General features: G+C 43.0%; 1 protein-coding gene across 3 annotated transcripts; it reads left to right on the top strand.

Annotated features, from left to right (window-relative positions):
• The first annotated feature begins 665 nt into the window (after positions 1-665).
• LOC122417854 (serine protease filzig-like) lies at positions 666-17,220 on the top strand. 3 transcript variants are annotated; one of them, XM_043431698.1, is made up of 10 exons: positions 666-990; positions 6,014-6,386; positions 6,457-6,540; positions 11,905-12,090; positions 13,952-14,353; positions 14,699-14,775; positions 14,870-14,970; positions 15,526-15,838; positions 16,472-16,585; positions 16,669-17,220. In XM_043431698.1, exons 2-10 carry the CDS (start codon positions 6,254-6,256, stop codon positions 16,822-16,824), a joined length of 1,566 nt encoding a protein of 521 aa, XP_043287633.1. In that variant the 5' UTR covers positions 666-990; positions 6,014-6,253; the 3' UTR covers positions 16,825-17,220. The 3 variants fall into 3 exon arrangements, with proteins under 3 accessions (XP_043287633.1, XP_043287631.1, XP_043287632.1); XM_043431696.1 differs by lacking the exons at positions 666-990; positions 6,014-6,386; positions 6,457-6,540 and adding an exon at positions 10,559-11,716; XM_043431697.1 differs by lacking the exons at positions 666-990; positions 6,014-6,386; positions 6,457-6,540; positions 13,952-14,353 and adding an exon at positions 10,559-11,716.
• Positions 17,221-23,512: the final 6,292 nt, after the last annotated feature.

Below are 23,512 nucleotides of genomic sequence, written 5' to 3'. Positions count from 1 at the left end.
AGCCAAAACACATCGTGTGATAAAGAAGAAAAATGTTCCTACCAGAAAATCGTTTTGCCGACAATTTCATGCGAACGAACTTTTTATCTTCATTCGATTGCATCGTTCCCCCAAGTTCAAATACAAGCCCACGAACAACAAATATATTTAAAAACTTCTTTTTCCCTACGCAACGAAACTTCGCACCGAACTGCGGTAATTCGTATCACAAAAAATCATAATAATTCCTAATTAACATTGTTACGATTATCATAATTAAGCAAAACATTTTCCAGTATTTTATTATTCGAAATACAAAAATAACCAATTCAAAAAATAAAAAAAAATAAAAAAAAATCAAATAAAATCCGAATATTTTTTGGTGAAAAACACGTAAAAAAAGAACACTCGACGCTAGACGTTTGGAATGAGATTTTCGCTGGTGCGATCAGACGGAAGGACACGAAATTGAAGAGTGATGGACCGAAAGTTTGTCTTTCGAGGTGAGGGTACGGGAAGCAATGACGAGAAAGGAGAGGCGAGATATCGCGATACGTCTTGTGTAAACGTATGCGTATCCGCACATGCGGTGGGTGACGCGGAAACGTGGGGATCGTCGAGCGATCGTCGTTGAGTTTTGGAGTGAGAGTGAGACGGATATCGGCGATGAGGCCGAGAGGGATCGAGGATAAAAGGAAGGAGATTGTCGTGCGGTGTGTGCGTGAGGATGCGAGGAAGCGGCGAACTCCGTGGTGCGGAGGTATCCGCCGTTCCTCATCAGTAGTCAGAGCGGTGTTCTCGCGAGGCGGGCGAGCGAGAGAGCGCGTATTGACGGAGCAGCATCCGCGAGTTTTAGAGGAACCGTCCTCGCGGGGCTGGAGCCAGTGCAGGCTGTCGAGCTCGCCGGACCAAGTCATATAGGAGCGAACTTCACCCGAGCGGCTAATCGCGCGCGGAACTTCCGAAGCTTCTCCTGGGAAGGGAGCCGGAAATCGTCCTCCAGGTGTCTCGGTGAGTTTTTCTTTCTTCTACTGAGAAAACGCTTTTCCGAATCTGTAAAAAAATGAAACACCTTTAAATCTCGGCGTTACAGTGGATCGTCGCGATCCAAGGTTCTGACCCTGATCCCGGTAGGAAACTCGATACGACGCTCGCGATCGAAGTGACTCTTCCGCGTGTCAACACAATTTTTTCTGTCGACGCTCCTTGCGCCTCCGAGATATCGGGTACCAAGGTGACCCACATTCCCGCCTCCGGGGTATTCCGGGTCCGAGAAAAAGTGCCATTTTAATGAGGATTAGCGTGCCAAGTTAAACGATTGAGATATTCATCCGGATTTCGAGAACTCCGATCCCGACTCGGCGCATGCACGCCAACGGCCCCGGGAGAAAGTGCTCAAGCCCCTTAAGGTGGTTCGGCCGTTCGATCGAGTGCGGTGAAGCTCCACTTTTTTGCGGCAAATTATAGTTTAAGGTCCTCCGATACCTCCTACGGGCCTCAATTTCCAATTATTTCATTCGCCATTTTGAGTTTTTAACACGGCACCCTGTGGAACAACTCACAATAAAATATTAATCGTTAAAAAATTGTAGGGTGTTCGAGCTTCGGAAAAGTTTGTAAGAAAATTTATCACAGATTCCGTTTCCTTAAAAAAACATTAGCTTGCGAGACTTTGAGAAAGAAAAGGTGAAAAAACTTGAGTTTTTAACGCGCCGCGGATGCGGACGTCAGTCATCGCATGCTGGACTGCTGGTAACAGCTGATTGAACTTCGGGCGAATTCGGGAATCGCGGGAATTTCATCAAATTTTATTTCGAAACTGACTCACGTGCTTTCGTTCGTCGAGTAGCTTCGCTTTTTCTAACGAATGGACCATTCCTTTTTCTCGATGGCGTTACACCGATACAAACTTTCTTCCGCGCAATAAAAATGTTGCCTGTAGTTTATGCGTATTTCAAGTGTCACCGCGGTACCGAGTCAATCATTAAGGATGGTTGACCACGAGGTCGAATGCAAGAACGTGAATTGAAATTTTTCTGTCGTGTAGACGAATATTTAACGGGACGATAAGCAAATTTTGGGCTGGATTGACCATCCAGTTATTTTGTAATTAAGTTGCGAAGTCGAGAATTTTGAGGAACGCGTCGATTGTGGAAAAAGATCGAGCGGAAGTGCCGTGAAGACGGTTTTCACCGTCTTCACGTCTTGTCATTAAGAATTTGAAAAAAAATAGAAAAATCGTATCTCACCAGGTTTTTAACAAAATAATCTTCCAAAAAAGTTTTCATTCCCGGTTTAAAATTGCGAGAACGACAAAGTAGTATTAAAAAATGTGGCAACGCCATACAAACAACGGATAATGTCGCCAGCGCTCATAAGCTAGCTTAACTTGAAATAACAATACTGGATATGGACAATGACAACGTTGCCAAGTGTCTTTTGTTTACTATTCTTATATGAGAAAACTAAGGAGTCTTTGACGATATGTAATTTAATATGGAGAATACTACGGAGTCGTTGATAATTATGCTCCTTAAGGAGGTTGGGCCGTAAGGAGTCTAAATAATTAGAAATTGATCAAATTTGGTGATAATGTTCTTCATCATCAAGTGCGAAAAGACAATTTTTTTCAAAATTTTCTTCTGCTTAGTTATCGAGTAATTACGCATTAAGGTATACCTCATCGGAATTTCCGTACTTCGTGATGCAATGAAAATCTGAAGAAATTCAGCAACATTTGGAAAGTTATGAACTACGACTATCAATAATAATATTGCCCAAAAGTTATTAATAAATTGTTTAAACAAATAATTTTTAAAAAATTTTACAGTAAACCCTTGTTTTTTTTTACGAATCGAATGTGCCCATTTTTCTGAATGCTCATGATTTTTTTCAGAATGTTCGTGGATTTTTGAAATTCCCTTTTTTAAATTTTTTAAGTGGCTCTATTTGTACATTTTTTATTCAGTAACCTTGAGACTTTTCAAAAGTGATGGTAAATATGTCTTCTAAAACATATCGAAAATTCAAATTTTTAAAAATTTTTTTCAAAATTATTTCGAGAAATTTGAAAAATCGACGAAAATCCTGAAAAAATTCACGAGCGTTTGGAAAAATACACACATTTGATTCGTAAAAAAAAACAATAGGTCACCGCAAAATTATTGAATAATTAATTGTTTAAACAATTTGTTATCAACTTTTGGGCAACAATTATTATTGATAATTGTTGTTCATAGCTTTTCAAATGTTGCTGAATGTTTTCAGTTTTTTATTGCATCACGAAGTACGGAAATTCCAATCAGATATAATTTTTGGTCGAGCTATTCATCCAGTTATACCTTAAAACAGATCTCTTATGCTCGGAATGTATACCCATATATATGGAAACGCTATGCGTGAACTTTAGTGATCAATTACTCGATAACTGTACAGAAGAAAAATCTTAAAAAATTTGTATCGTCAAATTTGGCACTAAAGAATATGTGCACCAAATTTTATTAAATTCTTATCATTTTGAAATTTTTAATGTATTTAGCATGGTTTAGCATGGCAACATTGTATCGTCGCTATCCACCCTCCTTAAAATTGATAACACGAATATTCAACACCGTTAACCATAAATCAGAACAGCCACGAGTTTAATAATTCTGGGCTCTTTTATGACTCGGAAGTCATATGATCGATAATATATCCTTAACTAGTCAAGTTGAAGTATAAATTCGATCTTTTACGATATTTTTCAAGGATTTTATTACATTATTATGATTAAAATATTCTCAATGTAAGTCTTATTAATAATTTTATAATAATTTATTAATAATTAAAGTAAATTATTATTTACTTTAATTATTATTAATTAATTAATTATTAATAAATAAGTAAATTTTATTAATAATTTAGACTTGAGATAAATCTGCATAAAATAGTTGCAAACTTGACTAGTCGTAGAACGGCCGAACTACTTTACACCGTCGCGTATATGAGAATAGAAAAGGGAGCAGATCGGACGATTGCGTCTCAGGGTCAAATGCAACGGGGAACCCGAGCAAAGGTGTTTTCGAGTCGATCTCACCTCGAAGCCGTTAGTTAAGGGGGGCTGAGCGATCGCTGAAGGGAGATTCGCTTGTTTCTCAGTGCGTATCCCCGATTCGGATGAGCAAAGCAAGGTCCGAGGCACGCTCCGGTGAAAGTGCGCATGCCCTTGTAACGATCCGAAATCCCGACTGCGGCGCTGCGGAGAGCGATAAATAGCCACAAACGCACGAATCATCTGAAACAACGCGCGGTTTACTTTCTTTGTTACCAGCAGCGCCAGTTTCTCTATCTCAGACAATGTACGCCGCCGCCCCGCGTTTCGTTTTTATAAGATGCAACTACTTGGTAAACTCGCTTTTTCAAACTGGTGAAAGAGGAGCCGGGTTACCAGCACTCGAGATAATAATATCGTAATATATTCGCTTTGAAGAAACGCAGGCAAAACGCGCCGGAGCAGACCCTCCGCTCTAAAGTCGAAAGTCACACGGCCAGGAAAAACTTTCACTGACGACGACGAAAAGTCTCGAGGCGCACTCGAGTATCCACTCGACTATAGCGCCACACTACCATTTTCGAAGGGAATTATAAACACGAATTTTATACTGCAAAGTACGAAGCACCAACTCTTTCCAAACCGTTCCACTCGCGACTCGACAAATATTTTAAGAAAGTTCACGCGAATCTAATGGAAAACGAAAATTCCAACTTTGAGAATCGAAATTTGGAAATATTCCAGAAATATACAGCGTGCATCGATTCCCGGAATTATTATTGTAGGATCCAGCGTCTAGCTGTCGAGAAAACAATTAACGAAAATCACATTTTTTTGAGGGTTATACACAGGCTCTTATGGCAGGCACACTCTCTGTGCGAAGATTGGGATTTAATGAATAAGATCCTCCCAAATTTAAAGAACCAAAAACGTGAATAAGAAAAAATAATGTTTTTATACATCAATGATGTCTTGAGAAAGCTTTTGTTACCGGTGAAAATCACTTGGGAATGGAAAAAGAAAAATACTACTTATTTGAGGTTAACGAGTAATAACGACACAAACGGTGGAAGGTTTGACAGCACCGTGAGCCAGCTGGCATAAAGTACAGATATGCATTCGCACATAAATAGAAAATGGCTGTTGTCACGTTTTGCTTGAAGATTTATCTTCGAAAGTATTTGAATCGCTGTGATAATATTAAAAGTTGATCAATCTCAAAAAATAAATTTCCCACAATTGTATGTAATAATAGCGAGAATAAATTTGAATCGTTTCTTTGATCATTAAAAGTGCAGAAAATTTGAATTGCCTTTTTCAATCACGAGGAACGCATTAAGCTCAAAAACTGCAGGGAAAAGCTTTTTCGCTCATTTCTTTCAATTTTTTTATATAGAAGTCTACAAACTCGAACATTATTCGGTTGAGAGAACAGAAATGAAGTATGAAAACTCCAAGAAATAATTCCTTCGATGAAAGTATAAATTTTTCTGATTTTTCTTTCATTTTAATTATTTTGATCGACACTCTCAAAGCCGAAAAACTTTCTATTTTGATGGCATTATGTTCGAAAGACACGAGCTGTTTCCAATTTGATCGTTGCCTTCAAAACAATTTAAAAAATGAGGCACAATTTTTTTTTTTCCATTATAAATTTTAATAATTTCTATTTGAATAAATAATTTAATTTCCATGAAATATAATGAGGAGAAAAGAGCTGATTGAAATGAATATTCGGAGCTGGAGTTTCGGAGACTGAGATTTCGAAACTGGTGCGGGGGGATTGGAGGTTGAAGAGCGAAAGTAGAAAATTCGGTTGTTGAGCCCCCGATAGAGATTCGAGTGCGAGAAGCGTCGATAAAAGGCCGGTGTGCTGCTCGTGAGGGAGTTTGAAATAGGAGAGAGGAGGAGCGTCGCGAGTAGCGAGCGATCGTACAGCACGATCCTTGCTTCTCTCGGATAGGATGCTTCGACGTGTACTAAAAGACGTTCCACTTGTTTCAGTGGCCTGGTTTCGTGTCCCACTTTTGTCGGGGAGTGTACCAAAGAGCGGCGTCGACGGTTCGAGTCTTTATATGTGTGATGATAAATACTATGAGAAAAATAGTAAAAAAACGATGAGAAAAAAATTGGCTGCTGGCGAGGGGAGTTAGAAAGATCAAGAAGCCGCAGGGGGGGGGGCGAGGGGGCCTCTGAAGATGTCAATTGAAGGAGAATGCGAACGTGGATAAATTCTGCCGAAATATGAGTGTGAGCCAAAGATTCGGCTCGATTTTAAGGCTCCTGGTGATTTCGTTGCTGTTGAGCGTACCCCGGATGAGCGGGGAGTCTCTCAAGTCCTCGAGGAGTCGGCGGAACGACAGATATTTGGCAGAAGGTAGTACGAGGCCTGAGAAACCTAGGGAGGGAGTGATTCGATGGAAAAATGATTTTTTAACGGTTTTCAGGGGACGAGGAATCGACGAACGAGCTGAACAACGGCCAGGTCGAAGCTGGAGCCGAGGAGTCGAGATTCTTCGACGAACTTGGATGTAAGTTATTAAGGAGGGAAAAATCCACTGACGAGGGAGGCCGTGCTACTGTAGCCCCACAACTTGGGTCGGAAAAATTACTTTTTGTGGTTCACGCCAAAGTGTAAAGCCTGACAAAAAATGAGCTGGCCGCTCGCATATTTAAGGGGGTAAAGGAACTCGTGAAAATCGATAGTTTTCTCGTTTTTGACTTGTACGAAACTAAAATCGATAAGGCGAAAGTTTGAATGGCAAATTTATTCATTTTTTAGTGCTCTGTAATAATGTGTTATTGAAAGTTGTGCAGCTTTTTTTATTGATTTTATATTTACTTAAAAAAACGGGATTTTTGTACATCTTCCTTTGTCTTATCGTCGAATTTGATTTAACCTGAAAATACAATGAGATGAGAACATTTGTCAAGCAGAAAATGTTAACATGCGCAAATATAAAACTCGAAACTTTATTCAATATACATATATTTATATTTCATTAACCAGAAGTCTTCAATTCATGCGTATTGTAGTTATTAAGGTGCTTAGCACTCGTGACAAGCAGAATGGGAAAGCCTCCTATGCACTTGTCAGTTATTTCACCTTAATAATATGGAGTGTGTTAATTTCAATGATGATACTCCTCGGAGAAATGTTTGAGACGCGAAGTCTTTAGTATCACGAACATGTTATGACAGCTAATTCACCACAAACGTGACATCGTGGTTCAAAATAATCTCCAAAAGCAAACGTCACAGGATATTTTAAGGTAGATCGTGCCCGTAGGATCGTATTTTTTGGGTGTCTAAATTCGGTCGATTTTCACCTCCCAATAAAGGATATTATCACTCTAAATTAATGCGAGAGTTATTAATTCGAAATTGTAAATAAATTTTTCCAAACTTATCTTTTGGCGAATGAAATGACAAGTGATTGATCAAACTGGAATCCACCACTGACCGAACCCGAAATTTCATCCGTCCCTGGCTAAAATACTGTAGTTTTTTATGGGAAAAATCGCGTCGGAGAGGGCAAAGGGAAAACACAAATGGAAATGGATCACGAAAAAAGTGTTGATGAAAGGCAGAAGACTGTGACAGGAATGGGCCGAGCCAAGAGAAAACGAAATGCTGAAATGAGTGAGGTCACGATTGCTCATCACCAATTTCGTTCGGTCTTTAAGGCAGTACATCTTTATTACTGGCAAGTCAATCGTCTCGAATTTTTTGCCAGACCTTCGTGGGGCACTTCATCGTTATTGTGTATCGTGATTTTTTAAGCACAGTCCCTACAACCCCGTGTATTTTTCTTCATATTTAAGGACGTTTGTATAAATAACCAATGAGAGGAAGCCTTTAAAATTTGATACGCGCGCGAGTCGACTAGCCATTCAAAGTCTGTGTAAATTTCAAGACTTTCTTAATAAAATCCTTTCGTGCACGAACTACCTTAAGAAGCCTACTTCACAGTTTGGTGAAAACATGTTATCAGTAGCAATCTATAAATTTTTTGGGCTTCAAAAAATTAAATCTCCTTAAGGAGGCTGGATCACGGAATCAGAATAATCGGAATTTGATGAAATTTGGTGATAACATTCTTTGGCATCGAGTACAGAAATACAATTTTTTTCAAATTTTTTTACCCCGTGGTTGCCGCACAATCGAGCGTTAAATCCAAGTTAAACGAAGAACTTTTGAAATTAAATAAAGTTAAATCGAAGAGCTCTATGCTTATACACGTGAACTTTAGTGTTCAATTACTCGGGAGTCATACGTGGTAGGAAACTCTAAAAAAATGTGTATCGTCTTATATATTTTGAAAGAATACATTTACCAAATTTTACGAAATTCTTATAATTTTGAAATTATTTATATTTTCAACATGGTTTGGCATGGCAACGTTGTATCGTCGCGATCCACCCTCCTTAATGAGCACTCGATCCGGAAGAAAAGCAATGTGGATTGATACGATTGAATTTCGAATGCGAAAAGTAAGATTTAATATAAAAAAGTATACAAAAATGTACGAAAAACAGGTTTTTCAATGAAAGTAAAAGGAGAATAAAAAAAATTTGTAAAATTTCTAACACATTACTGCAGAGCACGAAAAAACGAATAAATTTGCCATCCGAACTTCTGCCGTATCCATTTCAGTTTCGTTGATATCAGCGAAAAGGAGAAAATCATTGATTTTTGTGAATTAATTTGGCCCCTTAAGGAGTTTCGGTACAGGCGATACAATGTTGCCATGCTAATCCATGCTAAAAAAATTAAAAAATTCAAAAAGTTCAGAATTTTATAAAATTTGGTGAACATATTCTTTAGTGCCAAGTTTGACGACACAAATTTTTTAAGATTTTTCTTCTACACAGTTATCGAGTAATTGATCACTAAAGTTTACGTGTATAAGCATAGCGTTTCCATATATATAGGTATACATTCCGGGCATGATAAATCTGCTTTAATGCGTAATTACTCGATAACTAAGTAGAAGAAAATTTTGAAAAAATTTGAGTTTTCGCACTTGATGTTGAAGAACATTATCACCAAATTTGATCAATTTCTTAATATTTTGACTTCTGTACTGAAACTCCTTAAGAACGTGAGCGGAGAGCAAACGGTTTGTGAGGCTTCACACTTCGACGTGGTCTCCAAAATGTGATATTTTCGACCCACGTTGTGGGGGTAGAGCAAGCTGAGTTTTCTTGCGAGAAAAGCATCGAAATAATTGTGTAAAAATGAGAAAATTGGTGCGACGGTACAGAGGCGCGGTTCCAAGCGACTCGGCATTCGAGTCACAAGTCCCCCCTCCCGGCGCGGACGCCTGTCCCGGCGTGCTCGTCACCGTGCGCTCAAGGAAGGTAGAGCGTATCAAGATATCACTAAAAATTGTCGTGTACGAGTTTGTGCAAGGATTTTCGTCGAGCGGTTTGTAGCCGCTCGCGGAAGCGAGAGAGCGCCATCTGCCGCGTCCGTTTTCTTTTCGTGCGTGTGTCAGTCGGAGGCTCAAATTGAAGCCAAGCTACTCGTTGCTTTCGCACGAAAGAGAAAGGCCGATTCTTGGGTCGAGTGTGCCTCCCCGTGCATTATGAGGCGTTCGGAGGCGACGCCGGGCTCGATTATCGGCGACTAACGGGCCCCGATTGTCCGTGCGGAGAATCCGGAAGTTCGGTTTCGTTGGGAAGAAACGAAAAGAGGGAGGGGCGAGTGTCGATGAGCCAGGAACGGTTTTTAGGGGGCCAAGTCTCATCGCGGGAGGAGCCTGAGGCGCGGGGAACTTCCGGTACGGAGATTTGGGCCCGGCGGCACTTCCGGGGGACCGGAAAATGTGGAGCCTTCCGGAGGTTTTGACGAAGAGGTTTTCCCGGCGAAAAACCCGGCGACATTCGTTGGAAGAATGTGCGAAGCGACGCTCCGGAGATCGGGGACCGGAGACTCGGCCAGCTCCAGGTCGATTCGACGTCAAAGTTCAAAAGCCTCGGCTGGGCCCGGTGCGTTTGGCTTTCCGGGTACCCGGTCCAGGCCGTTCTCCAGGTTTCTCGGGATTCGCGGGAAGCGTAGCTTCGAATTGAGGCTCCAGCGTGTCACCGCGAAAACGGTGGAGGCCACCGGTCTCCGGAAGTCCCAGAAGCCCCTGCAGGGAGTCCCTCTCCGGAGGATCGCGGACGGATCCCCTCGATGGAGGGCGCCTCGGGAGTTTGAGGTTCGCCAGGAGCGTTGATTGTCATTCGGAGCGTTCGGCTCGCCCGGAAGGAGCTGGGAGGGGCTCCGATTGATCGAAGGCTGCGTCGGGAGGTGGGAGATCGCAGAGCAAAAGAAAGCAGCGGGTCGGGGGTCGAGGAAAGGGAAAAGAGTAGTCGTGCACGGGGTGCATACATAATAAGAAAGGAGCGCGGTCAGAAGGGGGCCCGGAGAAGTTTAACGGAGAAAAGCGGGCCGGGGAACGGGGGACGAACGGTCGAGAGTCGCTCGTTGTTGTCCGGGGGGCAGGGGCTCGCGGCTGACACGCTAGCTCTCGTGCGGGAAAGCCAAACCGTTGGCGGCGAGGCTCTCGCGTTCACGGTGAAAGCGGAGAAGAAGCGAGCTCGGCGCGATGCTCGGCTGGTGTTCTCCCTCTTGCCTGCGCTGAGGAGGGGCCGAGGGAACGACGCGGAGAGGCTCGACGGCGCAGTGCAGAGTACACGGAGCCGCGGTGACAATTGTCGGGGAACGGGAGCATCCGCTGGAGCAAAGAGGCTCGAGTGCCCGCGCGTCCAACGGTTCGAGAAGCTTCGCAGTTCTTTCGAGGCTGGACGTTCCGAATTTAGTGAGAAAAGTTGCAACCGCGGCTCTGCAAGCGTCGGGGGCCTTTGCTTGAGGTCGGGTCGGTCTCGGGGGGCTCGAACATGTCCGGGGGGGTCCGGACCCAGGTTCCGTGGAATCGCGATCACCGGAAGTGACCAGGGCCGAAGGGACTGGGGACCGGACGATGCGAGGAGGCTCGGCGAAGAGCAGAAGCGTCCCCGAAGTCGCTGCACGCGGTTTGAGCATTTAAAATGGTGAAGGCATCGAGACCTGGTGGAAGGGCGCTCGGAGCAGCCCGGAGACTCCGTTGCACGAGGCTCCTCATCCTCTTCCTCGCGATCGGCCCGAGCTCCACCGCAGCCAGGCGACATTTTCAGTATCAACGGAACGAGGCTCTGCCGACGAGGTTCCCGGACGTCCGGCGCGCCCCCCACGAGCCGAGGGACGACCAGGAGCCCCGGGCCTACCGACTCGCCCTCGAGAACGACTTCGAGGAACCCGCGGCTGCTGCAACCTCCTCGGCGAGCCGCAACAACCCCCACGTCAGACGGCACGCCCCCGAGCACTCCAACTCCCGACGCTTCGTCGACGAATTCGAGCTCGACGAGAGCCTCGACTCCTGGAACAAAGAGGACGACACCGCGGAACCCAGCAGCCCCGAAAACCTCGCTACTTTCCTCAGAAACTTGGCCGACACTCGCAACATCCGGTCCCAAGAGTTCAACGGCGACGCTGTCCAACCAGGCCGGAGGGGCGGACGCAGGAGGAAGCTAACGAGCCACGAGCAAGGCCTGCTCCTCGTCGAGACACTCCGGAAAAAGCGCAACTACACGAGCCCCGGGAAGCCTGGGGGCGCCGACGACTATCGAGGCTACTCGAGCAACGCTGTTAACAGTGGAATCATGGATATGCTCGGTAGAAGTACGTCCTTGCAAGGGGCCGAGGTCCTCGGGGTCGCGCGCCCAAAATAACTTGAATCGGAAATTCAAAAGATTTCTCGCTCCCCTCAAAAGTAGTGAAATTAGCGAAAACGGTTTTACGGAACTCCGCTGTTGATCCGGAGGCCCAAGAGTCTTCGTGAATCTCATAAACGATCTTTTGTTTTTCAGTGATCCCCCAAACCTGCAAGTACAAAGGTGCTAAGTTCGAGTGCGGTTTGAGCATAAGTTGCGTCCTCGGTGGCGGTCGCCCCGTCGATCTGTGCTCGGGTGGATTAATTTGGAGCTGTTGCGTCGACGACGACGATATTCCTGACAAAGTTCCTAGACCGAGTGTCGGTTTGCTACAAAATGCGAGTAAGTATACCGATCGTTAATAATCACTCTGCACCTCGATGCCATCGCGCAATACTTTAATGTCAGCTCCCGTGATAAGAAGGCGTGAAAAAAAAAAAATGCGAAAGGAAACGAAAAATTTCATCTTGAGGAAAATGATGATTGAGCGTTTGGCAAGATGCGCTTGTTCCCACGCACTAAACCGAGTGTAATGAGGGCTATTAAGCCCAGCGAAAAATCTCGCAGAGCCTCCTCCATGGGTAAACAGAAATAAACAAACGAATAAAGAAACAGAATTACTGGGCCCCTTTGTGGGCTCTGTCCATACGCGAGCAAATCGCTTGCAGCGCAACCGCGGCGATTTCCACACCATTTTTCCCTCGAAAAGGAATCAAAGTTCATCTCAGCGTGAACCACCGTATTTCTTTGGTGAAGCACGTTGCAAAATGTAATCGCAATTATTGCAAGCGCCAGTAAAACGACCTCGAAGCAACGAGGAGGTACGAATTTTTAAATAAATTAAGCGAAATTTTTTGTAAACGTTCATGATCCCTTCACTAATGAAACTGTCAAATTTCAAAACGATCGGCAGAACAGTTATTTAGAAAAAAAATCCCAAAGTTGGACTTTTGGCGCGTGCTCGTAACATTTTTTTTATCGCAATATTCCGAACATTTTTCAGTATATTATTAAATATATCTGCCGAAAAAACAGCCACGGTTTAATGGAATTTGGGACTAACTTTTGGTGCCTTGAAAATAATGATTTGCAGCAGCGATTCAGAGTTATTAATTATTTTAATAGCGAATTTATCCAAAAATTGAGTACGAAATATGCGAGGCTTCGGAATCGTGGCAACAGCGTAGACGGCACCGAGTCGTGGTAAATATTTGCAATACTTAATTTTGCTAGAAATGGTCCTAAAATTGTTTTTCAGTATTATTATCAACAAAAAATGACACGGGGTTTCATTTTAAGGAGTACAAGAAGCAAAAAAAAAATTTGTAAAAATCCGAATGAAATTTCAGTTTCTTCGCCACTGTCATCAATGGAAAATGGTCCCAAAATTTTGGACAGCGTGTAGTATCGATAAAAAATTATATTACGATTAATTTTAATATTGGGGAGGCTAAAAAAAATTTTTATTTCGTATTTTGATTTTCATATCTGCTCCTTCGTATTTGTTTAGATTTAAAAAGAACATTTTTAATAATACTTGACCCCTCCCTAAAATAAAAATTTGGCAGGCTTCTTAGCAAAAGTAAGTATTTTGAATATTAACCCAAGCCGTAAATAAGAAACAGATAATCGGTCTCTAACAAATTATCGAAAATACGGTCGTAAACTAATAGAAATAATTCCTGTAACCATGACTTTGTCAAAAATGCATATTCTTTTAAACCGATGCGGATTTTTCCCTCGAAAAATGGCATCGCGGCGATAATTTAACGACAGTTGGTAATAATTCCCACAACAACCTTAAGGCGGTTCGGAACTAATCGACAAAGTCTGCCCTTAAAACTCGCATTCTTTAACATAAAAAATCGAATTTTTCACCGTGAGGTGCCCACACAGCAGGGATGGGGGACACTTTTTCCAACGAAATAGTGAAAGTGAGTGTCAGCAGGCGTTATTCAAAAACTGTCAAATCACTAAAAATACCATGGCAAGTCCAGAGTCCGAGTACCAAAAGATTCGTCCCCAGAGTTTATTGATTTTTCACTAATTAAAGTGTTTTTGGTACCTTTAGACGAAAAATTGTTGTCGTAGTTGGCGTTTTGTTGGAAAGCCAGTAGGATCGGTAGTAAAAGTTGGTTGATCAGTAAATCGTTAAGGGGCTGTGAGCGCTGGTGTGTTAAATGAGTGGGAGATGGAATTTTAGCGTTCTCGTTAAACCTGGCGAACCAGCGTCCGTACGTTGACGAGGAGGTGAATATCTACAGTTCGGGGCCTGGTTTGACGCGGCCGAAGCCGCAGGAGCACTTCCATCACGAGTCGATGTCGACGCGGCCGTCGCTGGGCAATTCGCCGGGGCATTTTTACACGAGCATGAACGCTGTTAAGCCGACGAGCGTGCCGTACGAGCAGAATTTCGGGGGGAGTTGGGAGCACGAGAACCGTCCGAACGATTTGATCTACGAGCGTCCGTACGCGAAACCGGATCGACCGGAAATCGGTCCGTATCAACCGATCGGCGATTACGGCCAGCAGCAGGACGATTACGAGAGCTCGGGGCCGTTCCTGAGGCCCCAGGAATCTCACTCTTACCACTCCTCGTACCGGGGTAATGCAAGGACACACATAAAAGCCAGCTTTCTTCAATCATGGCACAAAGCACTAAGCAACGACGCACTCTCTGTAAACTTATCAGCTGCTTCGGCGTTTCGGCTCGGCGACTCGAGTCTCTTCCGACTAAATCGGCGGAAGGCGTGCCTCGTTTTTCCTTCGATTTTCTCGGCTCGTCCTCGGACTTTGTTTTCAGGCACATGCACAAAACGACACGCTAAATAGTCTCGAGTGCCTGTCTCTTTTTATCTCAATACCGATTTATCGGCGGGGGCTTTATGAAGGCGAAATAAGCGAATGGGAAGCCGGGAAGGGGGGAGTAATCGATTCCGTCGGTTTTCAGGCTGCGGCGAACTGTACACGCGAAGCAACCGCATCGTGGGTGGGCACAGCTCCGGATTCGGCAGCCATCCGTGGCAGGTGAGAGTCGGCGTTTCCGGTTCCCCAAATTCGCGTTCTCCGGCTTCTCCAACCTCTCCGTGACGATTTTCACGATTTCTTTTTTCCTTTTGAGGCGGCGATTATCAAGTCGGGATTCCTGTCGAAGAAACTCTCCTGCGGGGGCGCCTTGCTGAACAACCGATGGGTCGTCACCGCCGCCCACTGCGTCGCCACGTCAGTATTTTAGGGCTCCATGTCTAAATAACTTGTTCAAAATAACTTGGTCAAAATAACTTAAAAAAAAAAATAACTTTATTCAAAAATAACTTCTACATAAATAACTTCCGCAACAATAACTTTTATTTTTCGGCCACAGAACTGAAGCATTTTCTTTTCGAACTACAATATCCCCAGCAATAGTCTTTCCAGCGTCATTTTTATAATCCAAGTTCACCGCATAATGATCACTGCCATACTGAATAAATTTTCTCAAACAACGATTATATCTGTCGTATACAAAGCATTGACACATTACACACACACGCGCGCGCACACAAGTGTGAACAGCCATAGCATTATAATAGTTCAGAATATCTTATGGTATTCTAATAATTCATAAAAGTTATTATATATTCAAGTTGTTAGTACGAAAGATATTATTGCAAAAGTTATTGTCGCCGAAGTTATTCGTGTACAAGTTATTTTCGAATAAAGTTATTTTTGACAAGTTATTTCCAGGAAGCTTTCCCCGGGGAAGTTTCTACTCAACGACGAAATCCTTGCTTCCAGGACACCCAACAACAACCTTAAGGTCCGCCTCGGCGAGTGGGACGTTCGGGACGCTGCCGAAAAGTATTTGCACGAGGAATACAACATCGAGAGGAAAGAAGTCCACCCGCAGTACTCGCCAACCGATTTCCGCAACGATGTCGCACTCGTTAAACTCTCGAGGGTCGTGGCCTTCAAGCAGCACATTGTCCCGGTCTGCCTACCAGCGAGAAACCTCAAACTATCGGGTCGTACGGCCACGGTTGCCGGCTGGGGGAGAACTCGTCACGGTCAGAGCACCGCACCGTCGGTACTTCAAGAGGTCGACGTCGAGGTGATTTTCTATTATTATTCACGACCCGCTTCGCCTATTAATTAAGGGCCTTCGTTAGGCCGAAAGAGGGACGTCGGTTCGCGGCGTTTGAACGACAACAAAGAATGGTGGCGCCTTTAATTTTGCTGTGATCGACCGATCGCTGTTTTGCACTTGGAGCACTTGCGGAAACAAGCTTTGAGCACGTTTTTTCAAAATCCGATAAAGATCGGCTAATTTTTTAAATTAAAATCCTCGGCGTTTCGTCGTCCAGAATTTTTGGATTGTTTGTCCCAAGACGACCGGTGTTGATGATTATTTTGTCAGATTTATTCGCTGCCGAAAATTCGCTCGCCGTAGCGAAACCGCGGTAAAGTGCGCAGCAATTTTTGTTCGGAGGCGTTTCTATATCGGCCTCGTTCTCGGCATCGTGAAGCGGTGAGAGTGAGAAAAATGTTTCTATCTCCCGTTGTACCGAACTCCCGTTTCGACCTTGAGCAAAAGAAATCTATAAAATCTCGCGTTTCCGGTGTTCCGGCGAGTTTACTCGGCGCGATATTCCAAAAATGAGGAGAACGCCGAAGGGAAGCGTTTTCCCCGAGATCCAGGCCACCCGAAGCCTCGTTTTCTTGTAAATGAAGGATTTTATCGCAGGTAATACCGAACGAGCGATGCCAGCGATGGTTCAGGGCTGCTGGTCGCCGGGAAACCATTCACGACGTCTTTTTATGCGCTGGATACAAAGAAGGGGGTCGAGATTCTTGCCAGGTGAGATCTTTTGGGAGATACCCGACCCGGGGGCACGCGCTTGGGCGGGGGGAAATGCCGCTAATCGGGCGATTTCATTCCAGGGAGATTCGGGAGGCCCGTTGACGATGGCGGTCGAGGGGAGGCACGTCCTCATCGGTTTGGTGTCCTGGGGAATCGGCTGCGGTCGGGAGCACTTGCCCGGTGTTTATACGAACATTCAAAAGTTCGTTCCGTGGATAGACAAAGTGATGAGTTGAGACGAACAAGAGTTGAGAAAGTGCGAGATTATAAATCGGGCGATCGGCTTACCGGCTCATCTCGGGGACGATGGAAATGCGTCCGGGTAAACCGACTGTAATATGCTCATGACGGCATTTGTGTACGACTTTTAATCGATGAGCTGAAAGCGACCCTCGATCAATGTGAAAGCCCCAAAGACTTTTTCGAGCTTTTCGAACCTCCGTGAATTTATTTCATTATTTGTATTATAATATTTAATAATATTTAAGCGTTTATGTTTTTGTATCATATAATATTTATGCGTGGCCGAAGCTCCGTCGGCGTTTCAGCGTCAAATAACGACTTTTTTTTATTAGTTTTATTAGTTATTCAATTCCGTACAGATTTTTTGATTAAACGATAATATTAGGGTTGATCGTTTCGCACTCATTTGTCCCGTCCTCGACGTCGGTTTGTCAGGAAACTTAGTTAAACGTCGGAAAATTGTTTATTCAAGTATTTCAAGTTGTTTACGAATTTCTGGATTACCGACGGCCGATAAGCCGCCGTTGCGGACTTACCGACGCCGTGGGACGCCAGTTACCGCGAGGGGCTAACGAGGAAAATCTGCTGCGCGAACACCGCCGACAAATGCCGACGGGATGGCTCTGGAAGGAACTCGAGAGTCGATTCGATCGAGTAAAAACTCCCGAGACCTGCAACGCTCGCATTTCTCGCGAAATTTTCAATTTGAAAATTGCTTCTCTCCGATGAAAGCATTAAAAAAAGAGTTTTGTAATTGGCTGCATCGATTTTCCAGTATTTTCATCCAATTTTCAGCAAAATTATTCATTCGAACTCACCAACTCTTTGGCCTGTGACAAGAAATGTCAGTTTGCCATTCCAAAATATAGGAATCGCCTGCCGAAAAATCGAGTTAAAAAAAAAATTCGAGGTTCCTCGATGAAAATTTGGTTTTTCAAAGTATCGAACACATTGAAATGGAATTTTTCGAGTCAGAGCGACTTTTCTCTCCGATCGTTTGACAGCCGCGTCAAATTTTTCCCGAAATATAACCAACAAGAAATTCGAAAATGAGATAATTCAACGACGAGATCCGTAAAACTTTAATTTTCGTACTTTTGCGCAACCAAAAACAATGTTGAGACAACAATCGCAATATACCTCAAGTAATTGTCCTCACATCCCGGAATTTGTTCTCGATCATAAAAAAATTCAAAACAACGCTAATCCCTCAGGCTAATAGACGAATAAAAACTGCTCAATTATTTTCCACAAATTCTGAGAGAGAATGACTTTTTTATCAAGTGTACGACGGAGCTTCTCATTAATAAAAAACGATTATGAATTTTTTCGGAACCGCCTTAACGTATACGAGTCTATGGGCGATTACGTAGTTTGAGGGGGTGGTGAGGGCAGCTTTGGGGGATGAGCCTGAGTCGGGGCTGGAGAAATGGGGGAGTCTCGGATGATGGTGAATTTCGCGAACGTCGAATACGACAGAGAAAGGAAGAAAGGAAGCGAGAGGAAGAGAAAGAGGGAGCTCGGAGCGGGGGCGACTGCGGGTCGGGGTGGGGAGACGAGAAGGGCTGGTGGGACGGAGCCGAACGAGAGGGCTTAATGAAAAGTGTTTGCCCCGTAAAAGTTAAGATTAATTGGCGCTTGGGGGATGGTTACCGCGGTAATCAGCCGAGTCCAGTGGTTTTCAAACGAAGTGAAAAGTGAACAGAGTACACGTCGATGGAGTTTCCGGGCTCTTAGTGGAGGATGAAAACATTCGGCACATTTATTCTTGGTGGGAGGCTCCCCGAAATGAAAACGAACAACGGACTGCGGATTATCAGGCTTTTTTGATGGAAACGAAAAAAAAAAAAAAAAAAAAAAATAATTTTCTTGTGGCAAAAGAATCGAAATTTCCGGTCGCATCGATCCTATCCGTACTTGTCCCAGTTAAACTAACCTCGAAATAAGAGAAAACGATTTAATTATTTCGGCATGAAATAAGCAGCAGCGAGGAACGAGTCGGTTGAGTGGCGCTGGTGAAACGAGAGGTTAATTTGGCGACACCTAGTTTCATTAACAACGCCATTAAAAGTAATGGCCAACTCGGGCGTCTCACAGGAGGATGGTTCGGGGACGCGGTAGGAAGGTGGCGCTCTAGAAGGATATGACGCTCATAATGCCCTCTGCACGCGGGCGTATACATATATACGAAATAATCTAGGGAGAGAAGAACGGGAAAGGAAGAGAGCAACGAGGAGAGAGCGCGAAACTATTTGTCGGATGTTCGCGTTAAGGAAGATGATGCGTTACTTGTGATTGGAAAAAGCAACTGAAATTTTGTGCTCTTTTGATGATGAAAAAAACGATTCAAATTTATTATTACAATTGTGGGAAATTTATTTTTTGAGATTCATCAATTTTTAATATTCTCATAGCGGTTTAAATACTTTCGTAGTTAAATCGTCAAGCAAACGTGACAACAGCCATTTTCTATTTATGTGGGTATGCATATCTGTACTTTAAACCAGCTGGCTCACGGTGCTGTCAGACCTTGCACCGTTTGTGTCGTTATTACTCCTTAAACTCAAATAAGTATTCTTCTTTTTCCTTCCCCAAGTGATTTTCACCGGTATCAAGGCTTTCTCAAGACATCATTGATGTCTAAAAACATTATATTTTCTTATTCACGTTTTTGGTTCTTTAAATTTGGGAGGATCCTATTTTCAGAGATTTACTCACCATACGAAGAAAGAGAGAATGGGGACAAAGAGGAGAAGGAGAATTTTTGGAAGTTCCTCACTTTCGGACATGATATAAGAAAATGCCTTAAATTTAGAAAAAGGTTCTTTTCGTAGATTGGTAGAAAGTACGTTGATGGAAAGATTAGCTTAGATTGAGATAAATAACACCAGCATCAATTGAATAACGACAAAACTGTTAACAAACAACAAAATTTTATAAAAAATAACAAAACTGTACAACAAATGTAAAATCGGCTGTATGCCAAAGGACATGGCCTAGCGCATTAATAAGCTCTATTCTATTTTATAACCCTTTAAAAAATGTGATTTTCGTTAATTGTTTTCTCGACAAATAGACGCTAGATCCTATAACAAATCCGGGAATCGATGCACGCTGTATATTTCTAGCACATTTCCAAATTTCAACTCTCAAAGTGGGAATCCTCGATTTTCATTAAACTCGTGTGATCTTCCTTAAGAGTATGGATCAGTCGACTAAGCTCACTTGGAATTTTCGTAATCGAAATTCTTCGAGACAGTTTGGCCGATCGAAAAAAGGTTCTGTCAGCCTACGCAGGACGACGGCAAAAATCGGTTGACAGAGCCTTCTTTTAAGGTAGTTGAGGCATTAGAATGAAAATGATGTCATCGCTTTTAAACCGATTGCATCTTATAAAGTGAAGTGTAAAAAAAAATCAGTTAAATTTTCAGACAGTTCAGGAGCGCCGTTGCTGAGAAAAATCAATAACAATTTGGGCCAAATAACATGTAACTTTATGTAAGTCAAGACACATTCAGTGATATCTTCGTTAAAAATGATGCTAAAAATATGAAATTTTTTGGACAATATGAGCAAGGCTTGCCGAATAATGTCAATTTTTTCAGATTTATTAGGAGATTTTCGGAGATTATATTTTAATAATAATCTGTTTCCCGTGCAGCTTTTTTGAGGCTGAGATCGTCAGCGTCCGTGTTTTCGACTGAGCTTTCACCAGTTTTTCGTCTTATTTTTCCCAACTTTCAAGTGTATGTAACATTGCCAAACTGTAAACTGGCCTAACTTTTGAAAGGTACAGGTCATAACTTTTGGGTAAAATAAATGATTGTACGGCCTCAACTTCCTTAAGGAAGTTGAAGCGATATATATATAGAACATCATACGAAAAATACATTAAATTTTATTATTCCAAAATAATGAATTGAAAATTTACGTGAATCTTCTTGAATTGCGCTTAATTATGGGTGAAAAATTTGAAGAGGTTACACCGCCTAGTAATCGAGATATTCAATGTCGAAAATGACAAGGAAAATGACATGGGCTCTTATGGAAGCTTTCAAAAAATTGCAAACTTCAACAATAAATATCTCAATTTCACGACAGTGAACCATCGGCATATCCCGCCAGAAGTTTAATACTGTCTTAAGCTTTCTGTTTAAAAAACTTAAATGTGCAAAGTTGGAAAATAGTTTTAACATAAGATACGCTTCAAGCTCCTTAAGAGTATGGATCAGTCGACTAACCTCACTTGGAATTTTCGAAATTGAAATTCTCTGACACAGTTTGACCGATTAAAAAAAGGCTCTGTCAGCCTACGCAGAACGATGGCAAAAATCGACTGACAGAGCCTTTTTTTAATCGGTTAAACTATGTCAAAGAATTTCGATTTCGAAATTTGCAGCTGTCTCTCTCGCACTCACGGTTGCGATATACCGACTGATCCATCCTCTTAATCGGTCAAACTGTGTCGGAGAATTTCGATTTCGAAATTTGCCAACTATCTCACTCGCACTCACGGTTGCGATATACCGACTGATCCATCCTCTTAATACCCACGTATAGAGTGAGCAAAGGCTGGAAAATGGTGCTTAGAGAATGGCGGGGAGGAGTCGGGGAGAATCTGCAATTACCGAGTGAAAATGGCGGGGTTGAGGATAGAAGGAGTCTTGTGACTTGAGAACAGAGCGTTAGAAACGGCGTCATTGATCCAAATAAGTGAATGAATCGTAAGTAGATTTCGTCATCAACGCCCGAGCCTGAGAGTAGGAGCGAAACTGGTGAAACAATGGTAAAGAAAAACCGAGTCAAAATCGTCGCCGTAGATTTGGAAAGTGAAGATAAAATGGGAGCGAGATGTATCATCGATTAAATATAAACGTTCGACTAGCAGGCTCAGCGATATCAATTCGATAAGGCGTTGCTCGTATCTCCGATAATTAAAACGTTATTGGCAAAGATTTAACGATTTAACGATGAGCGGGCGAGGTGTGCGTTCGTTTCCTTCTTTTTTTTAAATTTATCTGAAAAGGTAGGATCGGTGCCTTAATCTGATAATCGCGGGGCCTGTATGCTAGCGATCGCTTGTTGCGAATAGCGCTGACGAATCCTCTGGATTAAGCGATATCTGTGAGCCTCTTTATTCGAGGGTGTTGGTGATGCGATTGAGCGATCAAAAGTCCTCGATTCGTACGTGGCTTATCGTTCAAACTCTCGAATCCGAAACATCAAATAAAAAAAAAAAATAAAATAAAAAAATAAAAAAAAAAATAAAACAACAACAATAACGCTCGCTGAGGGAGATAACAAAATTGCACTCGTTATTTGGTCCCATCGATCTTCCTGGTTCGTTCCGGAACGTTGAAGAGAAACTTTGGGAGCTAAATTCCTCACGTCCACTTGAAAATTTCCTTCCATAAACATACTCTAATGCCAGGTTTATTGAGATGAATAAACGAGGAAGTTAATGGAAGCCGGTCCGTGGCTGGAGGCCCGAACAAACAAGTGCGAGGCCTCGGGCCTCCTGGAAGGGCAATCAATGCTATCAACACTGGGCCAACAAAAGGAGAGGTAGCCGCGTGTCGGGTAGGTATAGAAATGCATATGTATGTACACAAGCACCGAGCAGGAGGGACGAGCTTAGGTAACGCGAGGCTAATCGTCCTCAACCACGAGAGGATCGATCAATCATTTTTTCGGACGTGTTGCCGCGCGATACGGGACCCGGGGCTCACACCTTGAGCCGCTGTTTCATCAAGACTGGTCGGACGCGGAGCCGAGAATCCGGGGAGTCCGGATTGTCGAAGAATGGAAAAACTTGAGAAATTCTGCGTAGAAGATCGCGAAGCGACGAAACGGATGTCATCAAGCGATGGGCAGGGGCCTGATGGTGGTGGATCTGCATCGGGGCTGGCGAGTCGACCCGCTGACCAGGGATGGTCCAAGAGCGGAGGATCATAGTGGACAGTTCACGCGAATTTTTTTATTCTTTTTTTTCGCTCCCAACGTTAAGGACGTATAAACACTAGGCTCCATTTCGTACGGCACTCTAATTTTTTTGTATATTATAGTCCAAGCTTAAAACTTAATCTCTGTGAAATTTCAAGGCCTCTTAAGGACTGTTTAATCGAAATATTTTTAGTCAAAAGAACACAATTTTACGTGTCGAGCCACAATTACTTCGAAGCGTGTATAACTCAAAATTTCATTTATTTTTATATCAGATGTTAATCATAAAAAAATGTCTATTATATGCATTGAACCCTGAGGATTTTAAAGGTTCGTTGAAAAAAGGCAACGGACATCTGAATTAGAAATATAAAGTTAGACGACAAAAGTGCTCACGGAACCTCAGGATTTCGTAACCCCGTGAAAGTTGTGGCAACGTCGCACAACCTATAAATGTAAACATTTGTACAATGCTCTATACGGAATATTTTTTCTCGTTATGGTAAGCTCTAACCTCAGCTGTCAACTGACTACGTCCGATGTTGTCAGACGTAAACTTTTCACACTGCACTACCGAGTCGTGTTAATAACTATGCATAAAATCCTTTTTCTAATGAAATTAACTTAAATATTATTTACCATTAAAAATCATTACAAGATTTCTTAATAATATTGTCCTCTATATTATTGCCCGTGGTAATTTCTTTGAAAAAATATGCTCAAAGACGGTCCATTGAC

This window comes from Venturia canescens, chromosome 11, assembly GCF_019457755.1.
Source record: "Venturia canescens isolate UGA chromosome 11, ASM1945775v1, whole genome shotgun sequence".
NCBI classification, from domain to species: Eukaryota; Metazoa; Arthropoda; class Insecta; order Hymenoptera; family Ichneumonidae; genus Venturia; species Venturia canescens.
The sequence above is the reverse complement of the archived record's forward strand: the minus strand, read 5'-3'. Positions and strand labels throughout refer to the sequence as shown.